The sequence below is a fragment of the Corvus cornix genome, chromosome 2 (assembly GCF_000738735.6).
Source record: "Corvus cornix cornix isolate S_Up_H32 chromosome 2, ASM73873v5, whole genome shotgun sequence".
Classification (NCBI taxonomy): domain Eukaryota; kingdom Metazoa; phylum Chordata; class Aves; order Passeriformes; family Corvidae; genus Corvus; species Corvus cornix.
Genome location: NC_046333.1, coordinates 81275964 through 81302935, shown reverse-complemented (window position 1 = coordinate 81302935; position 26972 = coordinate 81275964). Strand labels below are relative to the sequence as shown.

The 26972-nt window shown below is 39.7% G+C and overlaps 1 protein-coding gene across 1 annotated transcript; it reads right to left on the bottom strand.

The window, feature by feature from the left end:
* Positions 1-7570: 7570 nt before the first annotated feature.
* Positions 7571-26838, bottom strand: ATPSCKMT (ATP synthase c subunit lysine N-methyltransferase). The gene is made up of 5 exons (XM_010393975.4): positions 26638-26838; positions 25927-26198; positions 23931-24068; positions 23143-23193; positions 7571-18374 (listed from the first exon to the last, which is right to left on the bottom strand). Exons 2-5 carry the CDS (start codon positions 26191-26193, stop codon positions 18177-18179), a joined length of 654 nt encoding a protein of 217 aa, XP_010392277.1. The 5' UTR covers positions 26194-26198; positions 26638-26838; the 3' UTR covers positions 7571-18176.
* Between the last annotated feature and the right edge of the window lie 134 nt (positions 26839-26972).

Below are 26972 nucleotides of genomic sequence, written 5' to 3'. Positions count from 1 at the left end.
TAGCACACAGTCTTACCAGTGACTTCAACACCTGGCAAATGGCCACTGCCCTCGAACTCTGCCTGGTCTGGTTGTAGCTGTCCCATTGTGTCAAGATGCACAGCAATGCCACAAGACACTTGGTTACTGACTGGACAAGCTGGAGGCTCCTTAATAAAAGGCAAACTCAGTAAAGGAGGAAAACAGTAAAGAAATGTAAGAAGAGAAGGGCAGAAACTTAGTAGTTAAATTCCTATTACCTGGAATTCAATAAAACATCAGTGAAGTGGTGTTAGAAAATCCATCTTAAGAAAAAAATCAAAGTAATTAAACAAAAACTGTACATGCATGAATTATGTAAAGATGTCTATCATTAGATTTTGCTGGTAACAGATCCGAATTTATCTTCTGTACATTTAAGGAAATAATCATATATTGAGGCAATGGGTTTTGCTTTCCCAAATGATTTTTTTCCAGATACTAATGTTTTAATTGAAGGTTTGTTTGGTAAGGCAGTGCTTTTCCTTGACTACCCAAATTAATCCTGAACCGGTTCCATTGGGCACGCAAAATTTGTAAAATATGGTGCATTTAAGACTGAGTATTGGTTTTCACCATTTCAGTTCATGTCAGTGGGAGCTGGGGGGCTCTCACCCCTTCAAAGCAGTTCAGACACAGCTCTCAATAGAAGGTGAGGATTACTTCCAGCCTCTCTAAGTACTTGACAAAACATAGAGCTCATGGTGGTATGTGAGACTAAGCCAAGTACAACATTCAACATACATCATAGTCAACACGGGAAGATGCTTGTCTAAATATATTCGCCAGACCATTTAGTTCTATGCCTAAGCCCAGTGTCCCAAAGCTCCCCTGCTTTCAAATCTGCATGGCCATGTGCTCCCCACATATCCCATGGTAACACAACAGTATTAAAGAGTGGGCAGCAGAAACTTCAGAGCAGATTTTTAGATGACTAAAGCAAGAGGCTTCCACAAAGCAGACTGACAGAACCCACACCACAAGTGTCCTGGGTTGCAGGGTATTCTATCACCATCCTCAGGAGCCGTTGAAACCAGGTGGGGCAGTGTTTCTTTGCCTCCTCCCCCCAGACTATCTTCCTGTTAATTGCCCATCATTGTCCTGCCGCCTGACTCAGAGATAACTCCCTCTGGACCATCTTCTGTTAATGAGCCTAATCAACACTTGGCCTCATGACTCATTATCCCACTGTGAGATGCTCCACCCAGAGGGAGGAACCAAGCATCCCATCCTGGATATAAGCTGGGACTCTGAACACCAGAGATGCTTTTCCACTGGATTTCCAGAGGACAGGAGCTACACAGCCACCACTGGACCTTCTGAGGAGGAGCAGACCCTTTTTCTACAGGATCACCACTTCGGGAGGACTGCAGCCACCATTCTACCAGACTGCCACCACCACCCTGACTAACAGGGTGCCAGGTTGTATCCTAACTCTGTCAGTTTAACCCGGTGTTATCTGCTTTTATTGTTTTTTTCTTTCCCCCTCCTTTTATTTCCCTATTAAATTGTTATTCTGACTTGGTGTCTCCCACTAGTTTGTTTTCAAACTAGTGCAACAAGCAATGGTTGCCAAAGAAATACCTGTAACTCACGTTGGATGTGCGCTATCCAGATTTTTACAGCAGTCAGAAGGTACCATGGAGGGTTTACAGCTACTGTAGAATCTCCTTTAATGCTTATGGCTCCTGAAGAGGATGCTTAACCTTTGATACCCTTTGTGTTCTCCCCTCCTTTCTGCACCACCAGAGTTTACAGTGTCCAAAGAACTGCCGACTGAGGCCTGAGGACCTGACAGAGGTTCAAGAAAAAAAATTCATGAGTGCATAAGAAAAACGTTGGACTTATATAGAACAATTTCAAATATGAGTTTTTTAAAAAAAAGACAAAAACATATGCAAGTAGTTAAGTATTTGCCGTTCTGCTTTTCTGCAGTTATTTGCCCACAGCTGAAATTTTGGCCTTTAAAAAATAATCAGCTTAAGAACTTCAGTATAATTTTATCCATACTTACACAATTAAATTCAAGACATGAATAGTAATTATATTTTTTAAAATTAATAACTAATTACTCTCCTCTCAGACTACAAATCAACAGGCATAGCACTATCTCAGTAATCATCTGAATATTTTAATGGTTTATTTGAAATGCATTCACCTGCCTGCAGTTACATAAAGTAATCTTCTATCTTCAACTTTTAAAATACACTAAACTAATAAAATAAAATAAACACAAACTCAATATTCATACACATTATTGGCAGTTTGCTGAGTTCAGATGATGATCCCTATTCACTTTTCCAATAACCTCAGACTTCTCTCTTTATTTACTTATATGCATTTTTCCACTCAAAGACTAAACATGCTTCAAATGTTCTGATGATTGAAAGAAAGTATAGAACATTAACACAGATATAACTGTCTTGTGACATCCATTTTGCTAAAAACAGATGACAACTCTCTGGCTAAGCTCACATCTCCAAAATACTACTAAAAACTTTAATTTCTGGTTATATCAAAGACTATCCTCAAGCATACTAAGAAAACAACAGCTGCTGTTATAAAATTTGCATTATTTAGAAGATATTGTGATAAGCTTCCATCATTCCAGGGAAAAAGCCTTAAAGTTCTTATTTTTCTCCTCATTATAATGTCATCCTTTTTTTTTTTTTTTTTTTTATGGTTATTGTCCATTCACTTTTTAGAACTGAACATACTTTTTGAAAAAGTACAAAAAGTAACTTGACAAAAATTTAAAGGAATCTCATGTGGAAGCTGATATTTAAACTTCACCTTTTTTTAAGTTGCATCCATTGATTTTTCTGCAGAAAGAAAATCAACAACTCTCTCCAATTGTTGTGCTTACAGGACAGCTTCACATTAGACAGCAAAATCACCCTGCTGAAATTGCTCTTCAGAAATAACAACCCTTTGTTTCCCTGTACCAACATCAAAACAGAGACCTTTTCTTATGTATCAGATTTGAATGCAGTAAATTATTTGACGTCCATGTGGTTTTACAATTTCATGGAAAATAAACTACAAAAAATGCAACTGAACAGGCAATGGTTGAAATCAACTTTTTGCCAGGATATATATACATAACCTCAGATCATTGCTGAGGCAAATGGTTTTGTCAACATTTCATTTTTGAAAAAGCTATTTATCAGAAGACTAAAACATGAGGTGATAGACTGCATGAATACTTCTATTTTAGAAATACCTTTACACTTACTGCTTTCCATTGAAAGAAAAACAATCCAAAAAGTGTAACTGCTTGAAAACCTTGCAACTACAGACTGTTATCAATAATTACAGCAAAAATATGACTCTGTAAACAAATCCTCATTGCTTTTTCATGATGTGCAAATGCTCAATGAGAAAGTCTTTGTCAGGATGAGCAAATTAAGTGAAAATAGTTACGCTACAAATGGATTCACGTAGGAACACTTCATAAGAAAAAGCAAGCACTTCAGCGCACAGGAACTGAGCTGCAAGATTTATTTTCAAATTATAACCTTCTTGGTATTATTCTGGTTTTGTTTTCTTATCATTTAGATTGATGTGACTAGCACACTTACTGCACTCTGAAATTCTGTTTGTTTCACACAGTCACTTAATTGCCACAATAACTGCGATTTGAAATGTTAACATACTTTTCATTCTTTCAATTTTTACCTCAAACTCTCTTCCCTTTAGCATCAGGGTTTATTAATTTTCAAATAACATCCATCTTCAGAAAGCAACATCATGGTTTGAGGGTCTTTCAATCACAAATTTTTAATTCAATATGTGGAAAGGAATTGATGACTAACTGTTGAAAGTTTTCAAGTAAATTACATGAAATATGAAATACGTCATTCACCTTCTTGGTATGAATGCAAGATGCAAACTTGTGTAAATAACAAACAGGCACCCTAGTTCCATCTATTGATCACGCATACTCAAATAAAATTTAGCACTCTCTTGCCTTAAAAAAGACTAGTGAGATATTTGATACTATTGCAAATAATTTTGAAGATGAACTAACAAACTTTTCAATTAATTACCACAAATTACAATGTTTCCAGCATAGCCCTACTATAACACTGTAGTAGTTAAAGTTTTGTCAGGTTTTAGTCCCTGTCATCCCAAAGCACATTAAAAAAATAATATATTTCAAAAGGGAAAGAAAAAATTTCACATATTTAAAATATAGTGGACTACAATAAGTATATGAACATGGTATTGCAAGTTTCCACTGTGCTACAATAGAATGCAGTACTGAGTTATGCATTGCAAGAGAATGTAAAATAAAACCCATCATAAAGGACTGCATATTAAGAAGCTTTAAATAATGCTCCATATTTAAGTTTTTATATTGACTATTTTATGCATACCATAAGATCAGGAGATTGAGATAACTTTTCCAGTTCAAACATACCGCATATATTGGTAGTCAGAGCTATATGGATTTAGGGCATGATCCAAAGTGACACTTTCCTGGACAGCAACATGTTTGTCTGTCTCATTTGTCACTTAAATCCAAAAAACCGAAAAGGTTTACTATGACAGAAACAAAGCCTTAGTGCTGCCTAAAGTGTTTATAGGCAGAAGATGAACAGGCTTGGTTAGAGCATGGTACTAATAATGCCACGGTTGTGGGTTTGATCCTTTTATGGACCATTCATTTGGGAGCTGGACTTGATGATCCTTGTAGGTCCCTTCCAGCTCAGGATGTTCTGTGATTCTGTGAATCTCCTCACACAGCTTGAACATGCAGCTGGTGCAGCTCTGTAAATAGCCTCAGGAAGAGGTTTGTCCTCATCACTAGCAGCATCATTAAAACATGAGACCTGGACACAGCAAGGAGAACCATGCCCAGTGTTGGCATTGACCTTTTCCTGCACTCCTCACCCACAAGGGGAGTGAAGTTTTGAGGAATAAGTGTAGTGCAGGTAGCTCTGTGTTCTGGGTCTCTCCTCGGATTACAGTATTTGAAGGATCTGGACGTCTGAGACTCTGTTGAGGGGAAACCTGGCCTGACTGTGTGGGTGTGGGGTGTGTAGCTGAGAAAGGGCCTCAGTCCCAGTCAGATGGTGCGAGAGTGACTGAAAGCGTGATTCCTGGATGATCAGACAGGGAAGTTTCCTTAACATAATGGAGGACAGTGAGCAGACAGCAGCTCCTCAGTTGGCAAATGCTGGAGCAGCGCCTGTCCAGGGTGCAGAAGTTTCCACATCCCTTCTGTACCACGATAATGCATGGACAGCCCCGCATTGCTGAAAATATGGGGAACAGAGGGGACATGGCGGGGTGAGAGAAATTTACTCCTCTGGTGGCAGAAAAGTTGCTTCATATTTGGTTAGGATCTTTCTGCCAAAGCTGTCCTTCAGGACTGGTTACTGCGATATGGGATTCCCAATTTGTTACAGTTTCATTGAATCCTGACAGCGTAATTTGACGACTTTACTACAGCTCAGTAGGATTCAGCAAAGCTGCATGTGATCATGTAAATCCCTATGCACAGCAGATGTCTTCAACCTTGATACTGAGATCAGCTTCCATTTCAATAGGCCAAAGGACAAGCAACTGTTCAATCAGCTAAAAGCCAGCAAATATGAAAGAGTAGTAGGTCCAGACCAGTGACACTTCAGGGGGATTTATCACTAGGAAAGGCTAATTAATACCTTGACTCCCACCACCTAGATTTAATTCAAGAGATAGAAAGCTAATTCTACTTTGTAAGTCACAAGAGCACTGCCAACTATAAGTGTCTTGCCAATAGCAAGAAAAAGGCTCTGAACTTACTGTGACATTGCTAGCCAATTCTGCAGCATGCACTTAAGGGAAGGCTGAGCCCTCTCATCATGTCTTGTAGTGTTTGTAACCACATCTCATGTTTGGATTTGGCCTGCTGACACACACCCAGTTTGCTTCAGAAAATACCAGGAGACAACACTTAAAAGAGCTTGACCCTTCCAGAAGAGGCAGATGCCCAAGTGAAAACCCCTGTGTGAGCAAATGGGTTCTCCGCAATTGTTGGATATGCACTGAACTGAGGGTTTCAGCTGCTCTAGCATTTTATTTTTTAAATACAAACTATAGGACAATTTTTTTTTCAGATAGATTTTATCAGCATAATCAATTACTATTAAAGCAGTCTTTGGAAAAGACACTCCCTAATGCATATAGATAAAATAGATGGTGTAAAAACTCTGTAATAAGGAAAACACTTTAAATAAAGAGATACACATTTCTTCTCTATCACTTTTCAATAAACATTTTGAAAGCAGCTACCACAGAAGCTTCTTGCTCTTCAGGGAAGATTTAATGTTTCTCAGTTCAGTTGGCCTTTTTGCATTGTCCATTCCACTCTTGGCCCTGGCTGGAAAAGCATATTGATTTTTATTCAATCTTAGGGCTCTTGCTGTACCAATGTGGCATGACAGATCCACAGACTGAGCACTCGAGTGTTACTAGGGCTGCATAACTCTGCCTAACTGCCTGTAACTACGGTTCTCCCCAGTATCTTTTCCTATTTTATGTAATTCTAGTGGTATTAATTACATTTATTAACATATTGAACAAAAGTAGTATTCTGCATAAGGGGATGCAGAGGAAAGTCTTGCAGTCTCAGGGCTGGGGAAGAGTTGTCACTAATCTTTCAATTAGGGGGAAAAAGCCCCCAAACAAATAATTCATGTTACAGTGTAGATAATGGTCTCAAGCAGCCTTTTTTATATAGCCATTCTGAATTGCTTTTTTATTTGGCAAGACTGGTCTGATTTTGTGATTGCTTCTGTGATTCAGTGATCAGATGCAGAAACCAGCAACGCTGTTTACTGCATTGTTTCTGCACTAGCAAACTTTGACTATGTTTACTTAACTAATAGATAAAGTATTTGATTGCCAGGGTGGAGGTAGTGTATTTGTTCATGCATTGCTCACTATGCATTTTCCTGCATATGGTAAAGAAAGTATGTTGTCTTGAGTTTGTTCATATTCAGAATTTATGTCAAGTTGTTGCCTCTTATTTTAGAAAAATAAGACAAAGCAAATAATCTAGCAAGATTCCACGCATGATTTCAGCAGCCTGTTTTTCAAGTGCTGGTTTTGAGCTGGTTAAGCTGATTACTTCTCAACCAGAAGATCAAGAAAGTAACTGTACTTAAAACTAATGCTTATGTCAGGTAAAAATGAGTTTGGGATTGTCACGACAGAAAGTTATAGTAGCAAGAGCTATTGATGAGTCACACCAACAGAAAACTTTTTCATTCTATTTTACATGCCATTTTGACATAGGATATAGTTATTAAGGCCTAAGGAAAATAGTTCTTCTCTCAGATCATCTCATTTGTACCCACGAACAAATATAGAAATAAAAATTAGTAGTAGGAACATGTAGGCTTACTAATATAGGCCATGACAGATCTAATGACTTCATAAGAATCAAGTTTCATTTATGTTTAGTGAAGTGGCCTCAGGGAATTAAGACACAGCCCATGCACAAAGGTTAAAGAAATTATAAGGCAAGTATAACAGTAAGATATAAAAGTCACAACACCTATACTGGACTGGAGACAACTTATGTTTAATACTCCCATTAACAAGAAATTTAAGCCTGGAACTTTTCTGTCACAAATAGAAATCACCAAAACAGAGAACCAGATCAAGTCTCACACAAAAATAGACCAGGATATAGTACAAAACACAAAGTCGTACACTTCAATAGAAATAGTAAGTTTAGCTGTGAAGTAGCATGTCTAAACAATGACAGAAGGATGCAAATGCAGTTAAAAGCAGTAACTGTGAGACATCACACCTAGTAAGAACTAATAAAAAAGTGAGACCAAACAAACAAAACCAAGATCATGAATCTGACAGACACAACCACTGTAGGTGCTATATCTGATAGTTGTAAGCAGTAAGAAAGCACTACATGGCATAAGTGAGCATCTGCCAGCTCCATCTCTGGCTCCATCCGTTCTGAAAGCGCACAGGTACTGCCACCCTGAGGAGCAACAATTTGAAAAATACATTCTTCCAGCTGCAGACACAGGCATGCAGTTGCAGGCTTCATTTTAATCACAGCATTGCCACCAATTACTTTTGTGGTCTCGAACAAATTAGCTCTTTGCTACAATTTTTGTAGTTGTAAAGGGTGAAGATAATATGAGCCAATCCTAAAAAAGTGTTTCTAGATTTATTATTCAGTAGCGGTTTGAAAATGAATACTGCTGTATAAACATTGCATTTTACTTCAGGGCTGAATGCAAACAAATAACTAGCATTCCAACAGCTATCTTCTACATCTACTTTTATTTCTTTTAAATACATGCAAACAAATTCCCTAAAGTTAATAGGCTTAACACATACTTACCGAAGGGAAACCTAGAAATTTCTTTCTCCAACCTAGAAATCTCCATTCGGTAGCATTTAGCTTAGGCTATTACCAGAGTATTAGTACCAGAAGATTATTCTTATATTTTCATTATATCAAAACATTATGATACTTTTAATGACATATAATAGAAATTATGCTATCATAAGGACCAAAACTTGGTTTTCAACATTCCCCCAAAAGGCAAATAGATGAAGTCCTGCTACTCCAACACTCCATACCAGACCCAGTATCAACCCCTTTGGACTAACCTTAAGTCACAGGTCTTGGTGGAAGTCTTGGTGGAAAATCGAGTCGCTCCTAATTGTGGTCCTGACAAAAAGCATTTATATCAGCAACAGGAATTTAAGAGAAAGCCTTCCCATCTCTCCTGGTACAGGACCTTTGTGCTGCTGAGAGACTTTCCAAAGGGGAAGCCTCTCAGGTCAAGAGCCTTGCTCTTAAGTTTGTGCTGGAGAGGAAGGATTCCAAGGTCTTTCCCTCCAGTGAAGGAAACTTTATAAATAGACTATACTAGAAACAAACAGCAGTGTAAAATTAAACCACAATATTCTACCACTATTAGTCAGAGAGTAAAGTGGACTGAATTTATCCTTTGCTTAGCAGAGTTCCTAAAGTGGGGGAGAGAGAAAATTCAGCAGTGCTAAAGCAGTCTTTATAAAAGTCTATGAAAAACATTGATGCTGTGTTCCATCATGCTAAGACAGCCAGCTTCAGGAAATCTCCAGCACCCTGAGCTTGCTCATTTCAGCACCTTCATAGACTCTGAGGATTTCTTAAGCAGACCCTTGACTGACACTGGTGAAACTAAAGCTGAGCCTACTTACATCAAAACATAAACCTAGCAGGTCTCAGTAGGCCCACGGCCTAGACAAAGATGGAAAGGAATGTGGTCATTTGCACCAGCAGCTGAACAGCAAATAAACACATTCTGATGGATGAGATTGGGGTGAGGGGATGTTTATTCTTGTGGGGGGAGATGGGATGGGGTGTAATGATCAGGGAGGAGCTAACAATAATAAATGCAAAGCAAAGTTCAATCCTTTTAATGGATTATCTGCTGTGGAGCTTCAGCTCCAGTATCCTGGCTTCAGCACTGCTTGGAGCACCCCAACAAGAAAGCAGCAGCATCCACAACACTGGCACTTACAAGCTCAGACAGTGAGTGACCTGCATATCCAGCACCAGGAGGGAACACTGTCTCACCACAGTAATTAAGGTGCTCAAGGACAACAAAACATCTCCTGGGTATTATGCACAGAAATGGAAATAGACTTGTATTGCCAACATAAAGTCTTCAGACATACAACAGATTAGAAAGATGAATGATCAGCAACATCTGGTTTTATGCCTGTGGAAATGAAAATTTCAGCAGTTAGACTAAAGCAATACTAGAAAATTGATCACTATTGATGACATACTGTGAAAGGGATTAAAGGCAGGCTTCAACATCTCATCTGTCCTTACATATGCAAATATGACCCAAGTGGAAAAATGTCCCCACTCCAGTCATCTGATGTTCACGCTCTCCCAAAGTACAGATAAGCATGAGGAAAACAGCTATAGACAAAACATGACAGATCCAGCATCCAGGTTTCCTGTGCATGGTGAGTGCTCAGACTGCTTTATTTTCCTACAGTAGACAAACAATCCTGAGAGGAGTGCTATCTGATCAGTGTTTTTATTATAATAAGCCAACAACCTAAGTCAGAGTGTATGCCTGGGAGACTCACAAGAAGGAGTAACTTTTTCTAAGCAACTTAAACTTGTTAAGTCAGTGTGGATCTAACCAACAATATATGTAATGCTCTCTGGTAAATAAGAGCCAGTTGCTGAAGCTGAAAACTTTTTTTGATATTGGAAGTTGTTTCCTAACATTTAATTTCCAAGGGTGATAAAGGTAGCTTCCATTTTAATTCTGCAACGTTGTCACTCTAAAGGGCTGTTGTGTTTTGGGTTTGGTTTTTTTTTTTCATTTGTGGGGTGGAGGGAAGGGTAAAAAATTATCTGAATTGTTTATCTATTTATTTACAGAATAAACACTTCAAGATGCTCACTAGTTGTATTAGCTCAGCCAATAATATTCTCCTACCAACATACTCTTTATCAGAACAACAACTGTAGTTAACAACTTAGATGAAACCAGAAGGCAGCCTCTGAAGACAGATTTAAAAAATAAATTTCTTTTAAAGCACCCCACACAGTGCTGTTTTGCTCCTAGTCTTTCATTCCCTGACTTTGCTTGACACATCAGGCTGCCCACTGAAGTTAAAAGTACCTCAATGGCAGAAGACTCTACCATCAATGTCTCTAAGTAACATTAGTATTTTCCCATGATGACCACTATTTGTCCCATTCCTGCTCTAACTCTTTTTAGAGTTGCTTCAGTGTGAGATCTGTGCTTGCAAATAAACTTAATTGGTATTGATCACACCCACAAAACTTATTTATGTATTGATATAAAGGTATTCAGAGTATAAGTCTGGTCTCTGTGTACTGAAAAGAAGGAAGCAGCAATAAAATATACATGAACATGGATGATGAGGGTTCCTGTGCACAATTTAGAGAATGGCATATTTGGACATATAAATTACTTTGATTTGTGTACACTCTGAAAAACTCGAAAAAAAATAGGAAAGAAAGAAAAAGAAGTATACTTTCAAGAAGAGCTACACAATTGTCAGGGGAAATTAAAAAAAGACAGCATCAAACCTTAAGGGCTAGAGTGACACAGATGGCTCAGATTTTGGCTATATCACTCACCACTCACATTTTTGTCTTACAGAGCTCGCAGTGATCCTCCTCCTGATAACCCCTTTTGTGTCTTCTCCTCACACTTCCATTCTCAATCAAAAAATCAAGAATCAAGAGAGCATATACAAGAGAGACACACATTTCTGCCTCTCTGAACCAAAGTTTTGGCATGGATAGCTGCAGACATTACAGCATTAAAGACTTTCACAGGCTCTGTTGGCTTTTTAGACAGGCTTCAGTGGCAGTTTATCAGGTGTTTTGAAGATGTAATTTTAATGTTTAAGCAGATCCTAAACCAAAACCCAAGTAATTAGATCCTTATAGCAGATCTATCATAGATTACCTGAAAAGCCAGACTTATTAGAATGCAATGGGAATGTGCAAAACCATGAAATGGCTCTCACATAGCAGAATAGGAAGTTACATGCTTATCAGAAGAGACAGAGAGGCCCATACACTGCAGAGGGTCAAAGCTCAACAATCCAGGCAAGCAACAACAGAAAGAAGAAAAAAAAACTTCCTCACTTTGATAAGCTCATTTCCATTAGGCTAATACCTTACGTCAACCCATATTTTTAGTTCAGGGATTCTCAAATGATCATTTCAGGCACATTACAATTTTCCAATGGAAGAACACAACCATGGGTAGCAAATATAAACCTACCAATAGTAGATCTAATTTTAAATTACTTTTTGTGGATTCCTCAGAAGGTAGCCACAAACCTCAGGTTGAAAGCCAGTAATTTACTGCTTCTGACCTTGCAAAGACCTCTTTGTGCCACAAGTTCTATATGGTCTTCAAGAATCTCCTTTACTTTTAAAAACCACAACATACACAGTAAGCTGAAAAATATCCCTGTGCATTTACTGGTAAGCAGGTTTCACATAATTTTTACCAATGCCAGCAGTTCACAGGAGTATATCACAGTGATTGTTCCAGGTCTACACACCAACTTGCAGAAAAAAACATCCATCTGACATTTCAATCAAAGCCTCTAATAGAAATACCAACATTATACTAAGAAAAAGAAATCAGCAAAAATCACACCTGAACAAACAACCCAAATCCAAAGAACTACCAAAGGGATAAAAGGCCTGTATTCATTTGCCATATGATGAAATATTATAAAAATGTGCTTTTAGGTACTTAAAACTACTAAATAGCCAGAATTGTTGTAGACCAAGGCTATTTTTCAGTCTAAATACCATTGGTGTGGATGTGTTTTTCTTTCATATACTGGAAACAAAAGTCATGCTATGTCAGCACACAGACTGCAAAATAAATCAAGGTTAAAATGTTAGACAGAAAAAGAACATTCCTTAACATATTTAGTCTTCCTTCAAAGTGGTTGGGGGAAAAAAAAGGAAACTAATTTACAGGAAAAAAAACCTAAAGGAAATTTAAACACTGACTCATTTATGAAGTCAGCCAAATTGTAAAAAGACAATATGAAAAATTAAAGCAAACACTTAAAAATGAGGGAGAACTCAGGAAAAGAATGGGGAAAAAATGGTAGTTATCCATGTATAAGTCTCCCTCAGTAAAACATACAAGGATGAACAGCAAGATTATCATGCAAAGAAAAAAGCTGCAGAATGAGTATTTTTGTAATCTTACTCAAGGGTGATTTTTAAGTTAAACATAGATGCCACACTATCTTATCAAGAATTCAAGAGATCTTCTAGAAGGAGCATATATTATTTCCGAAAAGCAAGTTGGGGCTACATTTTAAAACTACAGAACCACAATCTTGGCAAATGTAAAAGAAAAATAATTCAATCACAGCAGAATTTACTGGCATTAAATCTGATGTAAGGCTGCCCTCTTCAACCACAGAATCTTTGAATATCCTAAGATGGAAGAGACCCACAAGGATCATTGAACTCCATCCTGGCCCTGCACATGACAGTCCAAAATTCAACTATGAATTTGAAGGACTCGTGTCCTTTCTTGAATAAATGCTTCAGTGTTTAGCAAACTACGGAAAGTGAAACTATAGAGGTATGAGGCAAGCTATCAATAATCAGTGTTCATCCAAGAGCAGTGGTATCAGACATGAACCCATTTCTGAGTGAATGCTCATCACAGCCCATTTGTGGCATGGATTCTCCTACGCAGTGAGAAGTACACACAGATGATGCAAGTCTGTCAAACTGCTTCCGAAATAGATCAAACTGCCATACTTGAGCTATAAGATCCCCTTTCTCCCTTCCTCCCCTAGCTCCAAATATAAATAGTAACTAAAATGCTGCCTTTGCTTAATTCTTCTACAGATCTTAAAATGGTCTTACAGTGGTCAAACTTTTTGTAAAAACACACGTGAGAAAAGCAACGCTGAAGTCATTGTTGAATTATAAAGAATTCAGGAGATCTCTGCTGCCTTCTGAGCTGTGTCCTTCGTGAAAGGTGAAAGACTTCCCCAAAGCCTGGAATTTGGAACTCTTTCCACAGACCATATTCACTCAACTGGCTTGTGTGGTGCTTAATCTGAAACTGGACTCTGTATCTTCTTACCTGGCTACAACTCCTGACTCAGAAATAAACAGTAGCTCAGAAACAGAGGATTAACTTCCTTGGAGCAGTATTAGATTAAGTAGCAGCATGTAATCAGACCAGAGGATAAACCAAGAACTTCAATATGCCCAGTAATACAGAAATGCCTAAAACCCACAAAAAATGTGTATATTTCCCAAACAAATCTGGACAAGTTTGGTTGACTGCTGTGTGGCTGTAGTGACTGCAACTTACTGAGCAAGCTGCCTATCACATGTCTTTCTTGCAGCCATACCACCACCTCCTTCTCTCTACAAAGCCAATTTCTGAAAAATGGAAATGGAAAACTACAAAATTAGAATTGCAGCACTAAGATGCTGCAGTGGCACAATTCATCTTGCATCACAAAACCTGCATGGACATAATGTGTCTCAATAAAGAAAAAAAGGGGAGGGGGGGGGAGAACAAAAACATTTCTAGGTCTGACCCTGACCTTTACTATTTACAAACAAATCAAATTCTACAGTATTTCAAGAAAGCATTAGTCATTCAGCAATTTTTTTTGCTAAAATCTGGCAGGGCAAGGAAAGAATAACATCAGTAACTCCAAAAGGCAAGTGATTCTACTAGAAGAAACAAACAAAGAAAAACTACAGGTTTTTCTGTGCATCTGAATTACTTTGGTATTGAACAGCATGTGTAGCTTGAATGTTTCCTCCTTTTGGCTTCAGACCTATGCTATCATTTGATTAAGGTAATTCTCTTTCCTGGTTTTCCGAAGAAACAATTTTTCATTCTGAAGTATCATATCAACAAAATCATAATACATTACTTTAGCAGTTAGAAGTGTATCAACATAATAATCCATACAGTGGTAACTAAAGTCACAGTCAAGTAGTTAATCTTGAAAACTATCAAATGAACATAGCAAGTGACAGGAAAGGACAATATATCAAGAAAATTATTTCCCAGTCCTCCTGTGTAAATTGGAACACTTTGCTTTCCATTTCACACTTAGGCCACGGAAACAGGAAATACAGCACATTTCCTTATGTCATAAGGAATCCCAAACCTTCAGACCACTGCCTAATTCAGTGTAGGCCCCCAAAAGTAAATAGCCAGAGCAAGAAACAGCCCTCTGCATTACTTGAAAACATTCATAAATCTCTCCTTGCCTTGAGGACAGGACTTAGTACTCCTAAAGCTCAGGTCACCACATCATTAATTCTATTGTGCCCTCCTCAGCAAGTAGTTCTGGAGCAATAGGTGGTAACTAGGAAGTGCACATCCCAAAACCTCTACCACAGGCAAAAATGAGAAACTCAGTTTTAACTTTTAACAGACAAAGGCTAATGCAATAGAAAAATATATAGTCACACAGGAGAAAAATACATAACTGCTTCATTCCCTACAAACTAAGTTTAGTGAAAGCAGGCTGTAGAAACCTGGGTCAAAGCACTGCACTGCAGATGAGTCACAATTCAAGGGATCAAAATCTTTTGCCTCCTCTTTTCCTTTATGATCATTCAGGGAAGAACTTCGCTTAATTAGCCAATTTCCCCTTTGTTAGTCTATTTTCATCAGAAAACATTCAGATTTGCTTTGTCTGAGGTTCCAGTTTTATAGCCTTGGGATATTAAATTCAGGCATTTTAGATAAGCCACTCTATCCCTTGTCATGTCATTGTGCAATGATCATAACACTTAAATCATTATAGAAAGAATTTAGTGTAGTTTTACAAGATGCTTTATGCATTCTTGCAGCAAAAGTCTGTAAGACTGCTTACCAGACACTGGTGTTCTTCAGTACACACAGTCCTCATGTTCACAGCTGTGCCTTTCCATGCAAGGCTGAAATCACCTCTCCTTTGCACACTCCAAATATATTTGCCCCTTTCTTCTCCTGCTTTGTGTACATTTTCAGGACAAAACCATGCTCCATTTCAAATCCTCAGAGCAGGATTATTATACTTACATTTTAACTTCTCCTTCCTGTCCCCTTGCACCAAAAAGCCAGGGTACATCCCAAATAACATCCAACTTCTCTTCAAGTCAGATTCTACAGACCAGCCAAATTTGCTTTACCAACACCTGATAAAATGTCAGACTTTGTATTTACCTCAAATTGTAGGGTCTCAGCACTTCTCTTGGACTGAGATCATTTTAGTTGTGGTAATGACTGCCTTGAAGTCAGGTGACAATTGCCCAGCTTTTTTTAGCTTCATTCTATGGGAAACATATATGCAAAGATCTGACAAACTTGCATAGTTACTGCTTAACAAAGAGACTGTACGTTAACTGGGGCCAGGGGAGGCTGACTATGAACTCTCACTAATTGCTAATGGGTGAACACAGTAAGACTTTACCTGGGAACCAGAAAAGAAGAACAAGTAAGCAGAACATGATACAACAGAAAGGTGTTGTAACCATGGCAGAAAAGGAAAACTTCCATGCAGTGACAGTACTCCACTGCAAACCAGCATCAGCAAGAGGACAGGGACAACTTGCTTCACTTACAAGGAAAAGCCACACAGCGATACCATGAGTTTCTGAGATCTCATCTAATGATACAGAAAAACAGACTGGGAAACAAGTCTCATGAAAACCTCCCTTCTCATCTCACTATAAATTAAATGAAGTTTAATCAGATATAGACAAACGAGCCAGAACAACTAGCTCTGGAATCAAGAGACAGACTTCAAGTATTCAAGTAAGCAACTCTCATCCGTATCTTTATCCAAAGTTTGAGCACACAGAATTGGTGGCACTTCTGTGACAAGTAAATGACTTTTGAAACCCTTCCTAAATCAGAAAGGTTAGGAAAAATTATGGTTTTCTGCAACAGCTTATACCAGTAAGAGTTCAGCAAGAGCATCCATCCTTCTGCAGTTTTGTGTTCACATAACAAGTTGTCCTGGTTGCAGAGAGGGGTCAGAGCTTAGCGCTGTGGCCAGGTTGGTGTTTTGGTGTTCTATACCTCCCAAACCCTTGCTGGGGGGATGGTTTCGGTAGGAAGGAAAATCCTGGTGCTCCACTGAAAGTTGGCCATTTTGCCTCCCCAGCCATCATGCTGCCGATGTCTGGGGAAGCCATGCAGACATGATCTATGGGAAGCATCCGCCATCTTACTGTTGTTCCCAGTGGTGAACACCTTTTCTGTCAGTAAAATACCTGCTCTTTTTGTATCCTTTTGCTATTAATATTGCTGTTGTTCCTGTGCCATGTCTTATTCTTGCTTTGTGCTTTCAGTAAATTGTTACCTCAACCCATAATTTCTGCTTTTGCCCCTCCCTTACTGAAAGAGGTGAAGGAGAAGGGGAGGGGCTTACTTGGGGTTTCTTTTCCAGCTGCTGTTAAAACAGCACACAAGTTAAATAAAAGTACATTAATATAATCAGAGGTGGCACTTGTGATAATGAACGAATGACAAGTTATATTTGCCTCTTTAGTCATACTCAACTTTTAAAAGTACACATATAAGGCTGAGGTGTGAAACATCGGTGTCATCATCACACTCCATCTGGATCAGTTTTGTGCATGCAGCATCATGCCACTTGGCATACGTAATTCAGACATTTGGGAAACAGCTCATTTGAGGAGCCACTTGCACACCACTTCCAACACCAATAACAATTCTGAAAGAATGTGTAAATTCACCAATTTGAGCATTTAACTTATACATATATTCCCCCTAACTGTAGTGAATGGTGTTCTAACCCATTTTCCATATTAAAGTTTTCCACCTCTATAAAAACTTTTTCATAATTTTGGCTAACAACATGTCCTGGTTTCAGCTGGGAGTTAATTTTCTTCTTAGTAACTGGTAGAGTGCTGTATTTTTGATTTAGAATAAGACTAATGCTGATAACACACTGATGTTTTGGTTGATGCTGAGCAGTGCTTACTCCAAGCCAAGGACTTTTCAGTTTCTTATGCTCTGCCAACAAGGAGGTGCGCAAGAAGCCAGGAGGGAGCATGGCCAGGACAGCTGAGTTGAACTGACCAAAGGCCTATTCAGAACATCACAGAACATCATGCCCAGTATACAAACTGGGAAGAGTTGGCTGGGAGGGGCCAATCACTGCTCTGGGATGGAATGGGCATCTGTCAGTGGGTGTGAGCGAGGGTATTGTGCAGCACTCGTCTTTCTTGGGTTTTACTCCTCTCTTGGTATTGTTGTTATTATTATTAAATTTATTTCAATTATTAAACTATTCCTATCTTAATCCATGGTTATAGGTATGACATTTTTTTCAATTTTCTTTCCCATTCTACTGGGGGAGTGTGGGGACTGGGGTGAGTGAATATCTGTGTGTTATTTCACTGCCAGAAGGCGTTAAACCAGGACACTGTATTAAGCAATTTAACTACACCTTTCAGTAACCCTGGTGTGCTTTCAGACAATCACTGTACTTCAGTTTTTATAGTGAATATAGATCTTCATATGCCAGGGCTCTATCTGTGTTAATCTTATCTTCAACAGGCCCAGTCAAAGCTAAAAACTTCAGTAAAAAACCGAATTAGATGTTTAGGATTCTGTCTCTGCTGTAATTTCCAAGATCTTTGTTTCGCATCCCCTAGAACGTTTCAAATCATAGGCCCACACAGTGTCTATTCCCTCTCCAGTAGTATGATCTGGAATCCAGCAAGGGAAAGGAAAGCGACAGGCAATGATTCTGGCATTACATTCAAGTTCATCTTCCAGCTTCTTCTCCAACTGTGGCATCTGTTGAATTACAAGAAAAACCTCTCAGAAGCAGTAAAAAACCAGAAGCATTCTCTTTAAAACCTAATTCAAGTGCTCAAGACAAATCCAAGATTTCAGGTTGTTTTTTTTTTTTAATCTTAAGAAAGTATTCATGATATATGTTTTGACTTTGATGCCATGACAAAAAATATTTAAAACCAGAAAATGGTTATTGTGCCCAGATGGGTAAGATCAAGGAAATCATAACTTTAAGTTCTAAAAATTAAACCAAAACCCATAAATTATCCTTTAAATTAAAAAAAAAAAAACCAAACTGCAAAGAAGAGACTTTGCATGCTCCAATTCATGATTCTCTTCAGTGGGATTCCTCTCTGTAGAGAATAAAAGTTCAGCCCCCTGAATTTATGCTATTTATGACACCCCAAGGTTCATGAGCTATTGAGTGATACTCAAAGGTCACCACCACTCAAAATCTACAGTCTAACCCCAAGACAGATCCTGGGACACTCAGAACATCACACAGACAACAACCCAAAACAAACATGCTGTCACTCTGTGGTAAAATACTGTTACGTTAAATAATACTGAAATTGAGCTTAGTTGAGTCCCCACCCCATTAACATACGCACGTGAATCCCTTCAGCACCATTCCATGAAATGGAATGTAGAATCATAGAATGGTTTGGATTGAAAGGGACTTTTAAAGGTGATCTAGTTCAACACCCCTGCCATGAGCTGGAACATCTTTAACTAGATAAGGTTGCTCAGAGCTCAGTGCAGTCCCCATCTGCCTCTCTGGGCAACCTGTCCCAGTGTTCCATCACCCTACTCACAAAATTTTTCTTTCTTATATCTAATATGAATCTGCCTTCTTTTAGTTTAAAATTATTACCCCTTGTCCTGTCCCTACAGGCCTTACTAAAAAGTTCGTCCCCATCTTGTTTACAAGCCCCCTTTAAGTACTAATAGGCCACAATAAGGTCTCCCCAGAGTCAAGTCTTCTCCAGGCTGAATAACACCAATTCCCTCAGCCCGAGTTCGTAGGAAAGGAGCTCCTCTGAACCCACTCCAACAGGTCCCCAACTGTCCTGTGCTGGGACCCCAGAGCTGATGCAGCACTGCAGGTGGGGTCTCACCAGAGCAGAGCAGAGGGGCAGAATCCCCTCCCTCGCCCTGCTGCCCACGCTGCTTTGGATGCAGCCCAGGACACGTTTGGCTTTCTGGGCTGTGAGTGCACAGTGCTGGGTCATGTCCAGCCTCTCATCTCCCAGCACCCCCACGTCCTTCTGGGCAGGGCTGCTCTGATTTGTTCATCCCCCAGCCTGTGTTGGTTCTGGGGGTTGCCCCAACCAGGAGCAGCACCTTGCACTCAGTCTTGCTGAACCTCATAAGAGTCTCATGGACCCACTTCTTGTCCAGGTCCATCTGGCTGGCATTCTGTCCTTCAGGCATGTCACCTGCACCACTCAGCTTGGTGTCATCTGCAATTTTTTCTGAGAGTGCACTTAATCCCACTATTTATGTCATTGATGAAAATATTAAGCAAGACTGCTCCTAAAACAGACCCCTGAAGGACACCAATTGTAACTGATCTTCATCTGGACACTGAGACATTGATTGTCTGAATGCAGTCATCCAGACAATTCCTCATCCACTGAACAGTCCATCCACCAAATCCATCTCTCTTCAATTTGGAGAGCAGGGTGCTGGGGGGAACTGTGTCACAAACCACTATGCAACTCTCCTTGGTTGAACACCTACAGTCCAGCTTTCCTCCATTCACAAAAACTGAGAGGAGATCAAAGTCAGGGGAAATATCACTACCCTCCTGGAGCAGAGCAACACCATGAACAGCCAGATGCTCTTTTTCTACTAAGTGCTTTGCAAATCCTGCCATGGATTAAGTGAGAAATAAATTAACACATGTAGACTTCAAAGAAATTTCTTTCCCATCCCAGATAGCGATTATGTTCTAGGAAAAAAAAAAGAAACGTAACAGATTTAGCCACTTTTGTCCTTTGGAAAAGTTTGATGGTATGCTTAAGGAGATCAGCAGTGCACATGCATTTGGAGTTCCTTTTGTTCTTATATATTGTATCTATCTGAATGAATAATTTTAACAGCAAACTCTACAGGCTACTTCTATCACATGTAAAACACTATTTACTTTGATATCATGCTGTAATGTTTAGATATTAAAAAATTAAGAGGGCAGTAAGCCACAAAGACACTAAATATATAAAATTTCACAAAAAAGAAAAAAGAAACAAAACCCAAAAGAAAATTATTAGAAAGTAAGACTGACTGAAGAAAATGTATTTCCAAAGGCTGCAAAGAGCTTCCACTATCACATACATGCAGGGTGTGCCTTTGATGTAATATTCTATTACAGCTACATTTAAGCTAACAATGGAGTATTTTAGTAAAATTATAGTCATAGATCTAATAGATCAAAGAGTTACTTCCAAATATTTTTAAGGCTTTGATTTCATCCACTGCAAATACTTTTGCTGCCGCACCTTAAACAAACTAGAAAAATAAGCCCACTTTGTTATCTAAAACTGAGGTGAGGCACCAGAAAATTTTTTGATTTGTTACAGAAATTACAGATATGGACTAATTTTTTAGGAGTAATTATGAAAATTAGTGACACTGCATTGTCCATATTAGCTCAAATTAGAAAACATCATTAATAGTTCAGCCAAGTTTAGCCAAAAAGAATTGCATCCTTAAACCAGTCAAGCTAGTTTTAATCGAAATATATCAGTTACATTAGGTGTTAAAATCATACTGTATTTTATGTGAAGCCAGAGTTTGGGCTTTTTTTTTGGTGTGTCAACAGAGATATCTAGTTTAGTAAACCTTTTGTACAGTATATAATCAGTTAAAATACACAGGAGCTGCAAACATGAACACCTGGTAAGAATTCCATCATCCCACCCAGAACAAGTAAGTCTCTCTCTGCAATGACTCAGAAACAAACACACCTTCCCCCCAGATGCTTGCAAGAACAAGAGAGGTCTTAGTCTTCCCTGAAGATCAATAAATTCAGGTTTTTAAAGCTAATCTTGTATATGAAATAAAAGCACTGTGTGACAGCATCAGATCAGGCCAGCATTATTTAAAAAGCTAAAGAGATCTATTGTTCCTCAGTAAAAAAGAAGAAATGCATTAAGGTTTCTAGAAAATTAAGTTAGTCATTCAGGAGGCTGAGCATTAACAGCTCCTGAAATAAATTTAAAGGGGATCATAAGCAAACAAATACTCAGGAAACACGGAGGTTCGTATGTTTGCATCTGTTGCATTTATGACAGTACTGTTGCTGAAAGAATTTAACCTAGTACTTACTGGATCTACAAAACTTATTCTGAGACTTATTCTGAACCCATTCTATCACAGTTGTTACTAATGTATCCTGTTTTATTACATTTAAAAGTTAATTCAGTATTTCTGCTGGGCTTACTCACATTTTCCCAGGGCATTTGTTTATTCCTAGTTTACTGAGACATCTTTCCCCACCAGCACTTTTCCTCTCGGTGCAAAGAGAGAATTCCTGACGGCAAATCCAAACGTTTCCAGCGCCCCCTGCCGGAACTCAGGCAAGAGAGCACGTACCACCCAGAGCTGGCAGCATGAGGAGTACCACGGCGCTCACTAATACCCCACCCGCATCCACTTCAGTTTCCAATACTGGTTACAACTGGAATCAGAAGTAGAGATTTACTTCCAGTGCCGTTGAAAAAACAAACAAGCAAACAAAAAAGCACAGAATAGAAAGGTTTATTTTGCTTCCTGTTACCGCTGCAGAAATGTTTTCAGTGTATGCTGTGTGGTATGGCACCACATACAGCTCTTCACTCACTTCATCTCACATCTGCCTTAGCAAAGGAACAAGCAATACAGAAGCAAAGGCTGACAGAATTGGCTCTGTTCAGCATGGAAAAGAGAAGGCTACATGGTGACCTAATTGTCTTCCAGTACCTGAAGGGATCCTACAAGATGGAAAAGGACTTTTTACAAGCACATGTAGTGACAGCACAAGGGGGAATGTCTTCAAACTGAAAGACAGTAGCTTTAGATTGGATATCAGCAAGAAATTCTTCACTTGAGGGTAGTGAAGCAATGAAACAGGTTGCTCAGAGAAGTTGTGGATGCCCCAGCCCTGGAATTGTTCAAACCAAGTTGGATGGAGCTCTGAGGAGCCTGGTTTAGTCAAAAGTGCCCCTGCTCATGGCAGGGTGGTTGGAACTAGAGAAAAGAAAGTTGCACGGAGACCTCATAGCAATGTTCCAGTATCTGAAGGGGGCCTACAGGGAAGCTGGAGAGGGACTCTTCATCAGGAACAGTAGTGATAGAAAAAGGGAGAATGGATACAAATTGAAAGGGGAAATATGGGTTAGGTATTAGGAAGAAATTCTTTACTGTGAGGGTGGTGAGACACTGGAACAGGTTGCCCAGGAAGGTTCTGGATGCCCCAATCCTAGCACTGTTCAAAGCCAGGTTGGATAAGGTCTTGAGCAACCTGATCTAGTGGGAAGTATCCCAAGCACAGGAGCGTTGGGACTTGATGATGTTTAAGGTCCCTTCCAATCCCTTAATATTCTATGATTCTATGATTGTTACTGACTACCTTTGACCGTCTGCAGGTTGATCCATGTTGCAGATGAATGTATTAACACTGAATGCCTTGGTATTAAAATATCTAAACATTGTAACAAATAATTAAGCAGTATAATAAATAAAATACAATACTATAATAAAAATATAAAATAAACAGTAAGCTTACCATTTGAGGTACTCCAAAAACAACAACATTTGTATAATGGGAAAAAGAAACCTGAAATAAAATTTGAGAACAAATCTTACTGAAAATGGTATTTATAGTTGAAAAAATTCTGACCATTTTTTTCTCCCAATCCCTCTAGCTGCACTTCTTTCAACAAGGATTTAGACCAAAAATATGTAAGGAGATCCCTTACCAACTTTTCATCACAAAAATTTCCACATAAAGAAAACTTTATATTGCTGAACAGCAAAAAACTTCTACTGTCTGGCCAAGAATATAGCACCAATTCTAGTAGCACAGAAAGCATTAGTTTAGAAAATACCTACATGATTTTACTAATAAGTAAGGGGTTATTCTCACAACTCCTGTATATGATATAATCATGTATGCTTTAAGTTTGCCCCTTCTTTTGTTAAATGTTAGCTAGCTTGAAAAACTTTCTAGGCATTCTAGTGACTGGGTTCTTCCAGTCAGTGCCGTGAAGTTCTCCTATGCTTCTCTCTGAACACAAAAACCCCCGTACCCACATAAAACCTCCCAGATAATTCATCAGGCCCAGGCCTGCTCAAGGAGCCTCTACTGATAAAGGAATCACTTCAACAAAGCACAAAAGCAGCAAACAGCATACTGAGCCCACAGAAACCAGATTCCCAGCACAAGTACTTTACTCAAAGCCCAATATAGAACCTTGTGGTCAGACAGCATTTCAGCTCTTTCAGGAAAGTATTTCCAAACTAATGAAATCTCTCAATCACCCCGGATTCATCCTTACATAATTCACTACCTACCTTCCATAAGTCTGAAATATGAAATTTGGTATTCTGATGTACCCCATCTCTCCAGGCACGGTATCTGGAGTACCAGACTAGCCACGGATTTAATTCATAACCGACAGCTTGGAATCCCTTTTTAGCAGCTGCTATCACCTACAAGGAAGAAAAAAAATCTTCACTTAGAAACATAAAAGTCTATTCACCTAAACAGGAGCACACAGTTTTATTTAAAATATAAGGGAAAGCACTTTTCTAAGTCACCCAGGTTTTAATGCCCAACAGATTAGTTGTATAGTGAACAAAAACTCAAAACTACATTTTACTATTATTACTAGTCCAACTGAAATATAGTCAGGCAAACAATATGAAAACAAACATTCACAGAGCAAAGCTGTCAGCTTGCAGTACATCTGTGACTTACATGAAAGTTTAATTTAACTCATTCATGACGCTGTCTTGAAATTAAAGAGTACCACTGAGAGAACAGTGAAACTCACAAGCAAAAATGCTCAAAATTAGACCACTTATTTGAAAAGCAGTGAGGGGAAGGCACTTGAGCAGCCCCTGAATCAGAGCCAAAATGACATGCCAATAGAAAGAGTCTGAAAGTGATCTGTCAATCTACATTTTAAAAAATCCAAAAATGCACTGATTTCTAGAATAAAGGTTTGAGACACAATTTAAAAGGTTACTGCCAACTTCTAATCAGGAATCACCTGATGAACTGTTAACTTCAAAACAAGCAAGGTGAAATCAGGAAGTCACATTTCTTACCAAAACTTCTCAAGCAGCATTACCTGGACAGTATATTTCACACTGTTAAAATAATGCATCTTCCATCAGAGAGCACTTGCAAATTCACCAAAAACCTGACATGGAAATGTGGTAAATATCTTCATATTTATCCGCCGATTACACCTGAGTAAGTGCTAAATATTTAAAAGCATCTGAACATACTTTTTTCAAAACAGATGCATTAAGGAAGCACCAAGCATTCAATTTTAGGTACCTGGCTTTCCAAGCAGTCTTCAGTCTCCATTTAGGTACGTATATAACGCATCGGAATTAACGATGCAATACCTATTCGAATTAGATACCTCTGATGAGAGTCAGCAGCCAGAATGATGAACAGAGAGGGCATCAGAAACTGCACTTACGTTACGCCTAAGTTTTTTGGTCTTTTTCCTACCCAGGCACAATTCAAGCAATCTTCACAGATTTGGGTTTCCAAATCAATTTTTTTTCGCATGTGTTGACTCATTCACATAAAACATGGACAAACGTAGCATTCAAGAACTTGCTTGTTTCCATAAAAAACCACCACCCTGTTGCTAAATAGGACTTGAAGCAGATAGTTATGAGAAAGCACACGGAACATCACAACAACAAAGAAAAACCAAATGACAATGTTCTCCTCTATATCCTCACCACCACATTTCACAAACTGGGGCTCAAACAATACCCTGGAAACACAGTATCACTTTGTCTTTCATGATTCTCACCATTTCCCTTGGTGTTTATTCTGGTTTCACCACATGGACTTGGAAGTGGGGAAGCCAGCACTGCACAAAGGTGTGAAGACTACAGTTCTAGCCACACCAGGATTTTTATTTTTATAATCCATCGCTCAGTGCTCATTTCTTTTTGCACTTCTATCACCTTTATACATTAAGCACCTCACAGCCTCATTTGCTGCAGTTACACACCTTTGTGGAATCAGTATCAAGACTCTGATCCCATCTTTTCACGTGAATGCACTGTGATTCCCTCCAGTCAGCACAACGACATTTTGTCCACTACCTTGGTCAAGCTGCTGGTAAGACTGCAGCAAAAACTACTACTCATCAAAACTGAATGTAAACCTTTCTCAGCTTTGATCCTCTTCATAAGACTCAGGTAAAACCACTGGATGCCAAAGACAAGACACTCATAAGTGTGAGAAAATACAGCCCCAGCACTTTGGCACCTTTTTAAGAGGTGATCTAAGAGGAAGACAACATCCGTAACTTACAATGCGGCCATCCCCGCTACCAATATCAACTAGGGAGCCACTTCTGTTTTCCAGCATTTTCAGCACATTCTGGATCTGAGCGGCAGTTGCAGGAACGAAGGGCAGGCACACCTTCCTCAAGGCCGGGGTCACGAAGGGGGTGGCCACAGCATAGAGGGCCACCAAGGTCCCTCCCACACCGGCCGTGACAAGCAGCCCCCAGCTGCTCCTCCGGGAGCCGCCCTCGCCCTGCTCCTGCGGGATCTCCTTCGCTACCGCCTGGGACATCGCGCCTGGGGACGGACAAAGAGAGTGTTTTCGCTGTCACATTTATTAAATGCTCACTTGAGAAAAATCAGTATTTTGTAGCAAAGAGATGGGACGTAAAAGAGAAAAAAAAAAAAAAAAAGCACTTTATTCCCCTGCAGACGATTCCCAGATCCCAGAGAAATGCTACAGCTGCTGAAAAGCTGGCGCACGAGGGGGCAGGAATGCGGTTTCCATTTAAACCTGCGGCCCTCCACACGAGAGCGGGCAGCAGCGGGCCCCGAACAGCTCAACAGGGACCTTCCCGCCACGGACCGCCCGGGAGCCCGCGACCGGGGACACGTCCCGGAGTTACTGCTCTTGCTCTGCGGAGGAACTTTTCCCTGGGACATAGCGATATATCCCTGAACACGCCCCGACTGGCCAATGACCAGCCCAGCACTACGCTCGGCCTGCAACACTTACACAGAAGGGCAGTACCACTTCACTACGCAATGGTGGGGGACCGAAACCTTTCTGAAGACGCTCCGGAGAGAAGCGCCGCACACACTGTTTCCGCCGTGTGCCTGTCTTCACTCCTCCGCCCTCACGTCACCCGGCGCAGCCCCCTGCCGCCGCGCTCGGCGCTCGTACTCCACCCCGTTCAGTACATCCTCCCTCCTTCCCTCCCCGCCCCCGTGAGCGGGGGGATGCGGCCGCGAGCGCCGCGCTCCTCCCCCGGCGCCGGACGCTTCCAGAAGGCTCCGCTGGGGGCGCCACAAAGGTCCCGCCCGCGAAATAGAGCGCGGCTGCGGCGGCTG

Bases quoted from the DNA above. Each gene is read 5' to 3' on its own strand.
- ATPSCKMT (XM_010393975.4), bottom strand. From the start codon at position 26,193: ATGTCCCAGGCGGTAGCGAAGGAGATCCCGCAGGAGCAGGGCGAGGGC. The intron at 24,069-25,926 runs GTAAGTTACGGA...TCTTCCTTGTAG, and splicing joins GTAGCGGGGATGGCCGCATT to GTGATAGCAGCTGCTAAAAA. The intron at 23,194-23,930 runs GTAGGTAGTGAA...ATTTTATTTCAG, and splicing joins ATATTTCAGACTTATGGAAG to GTTTCTTTTTCCCATTATAC.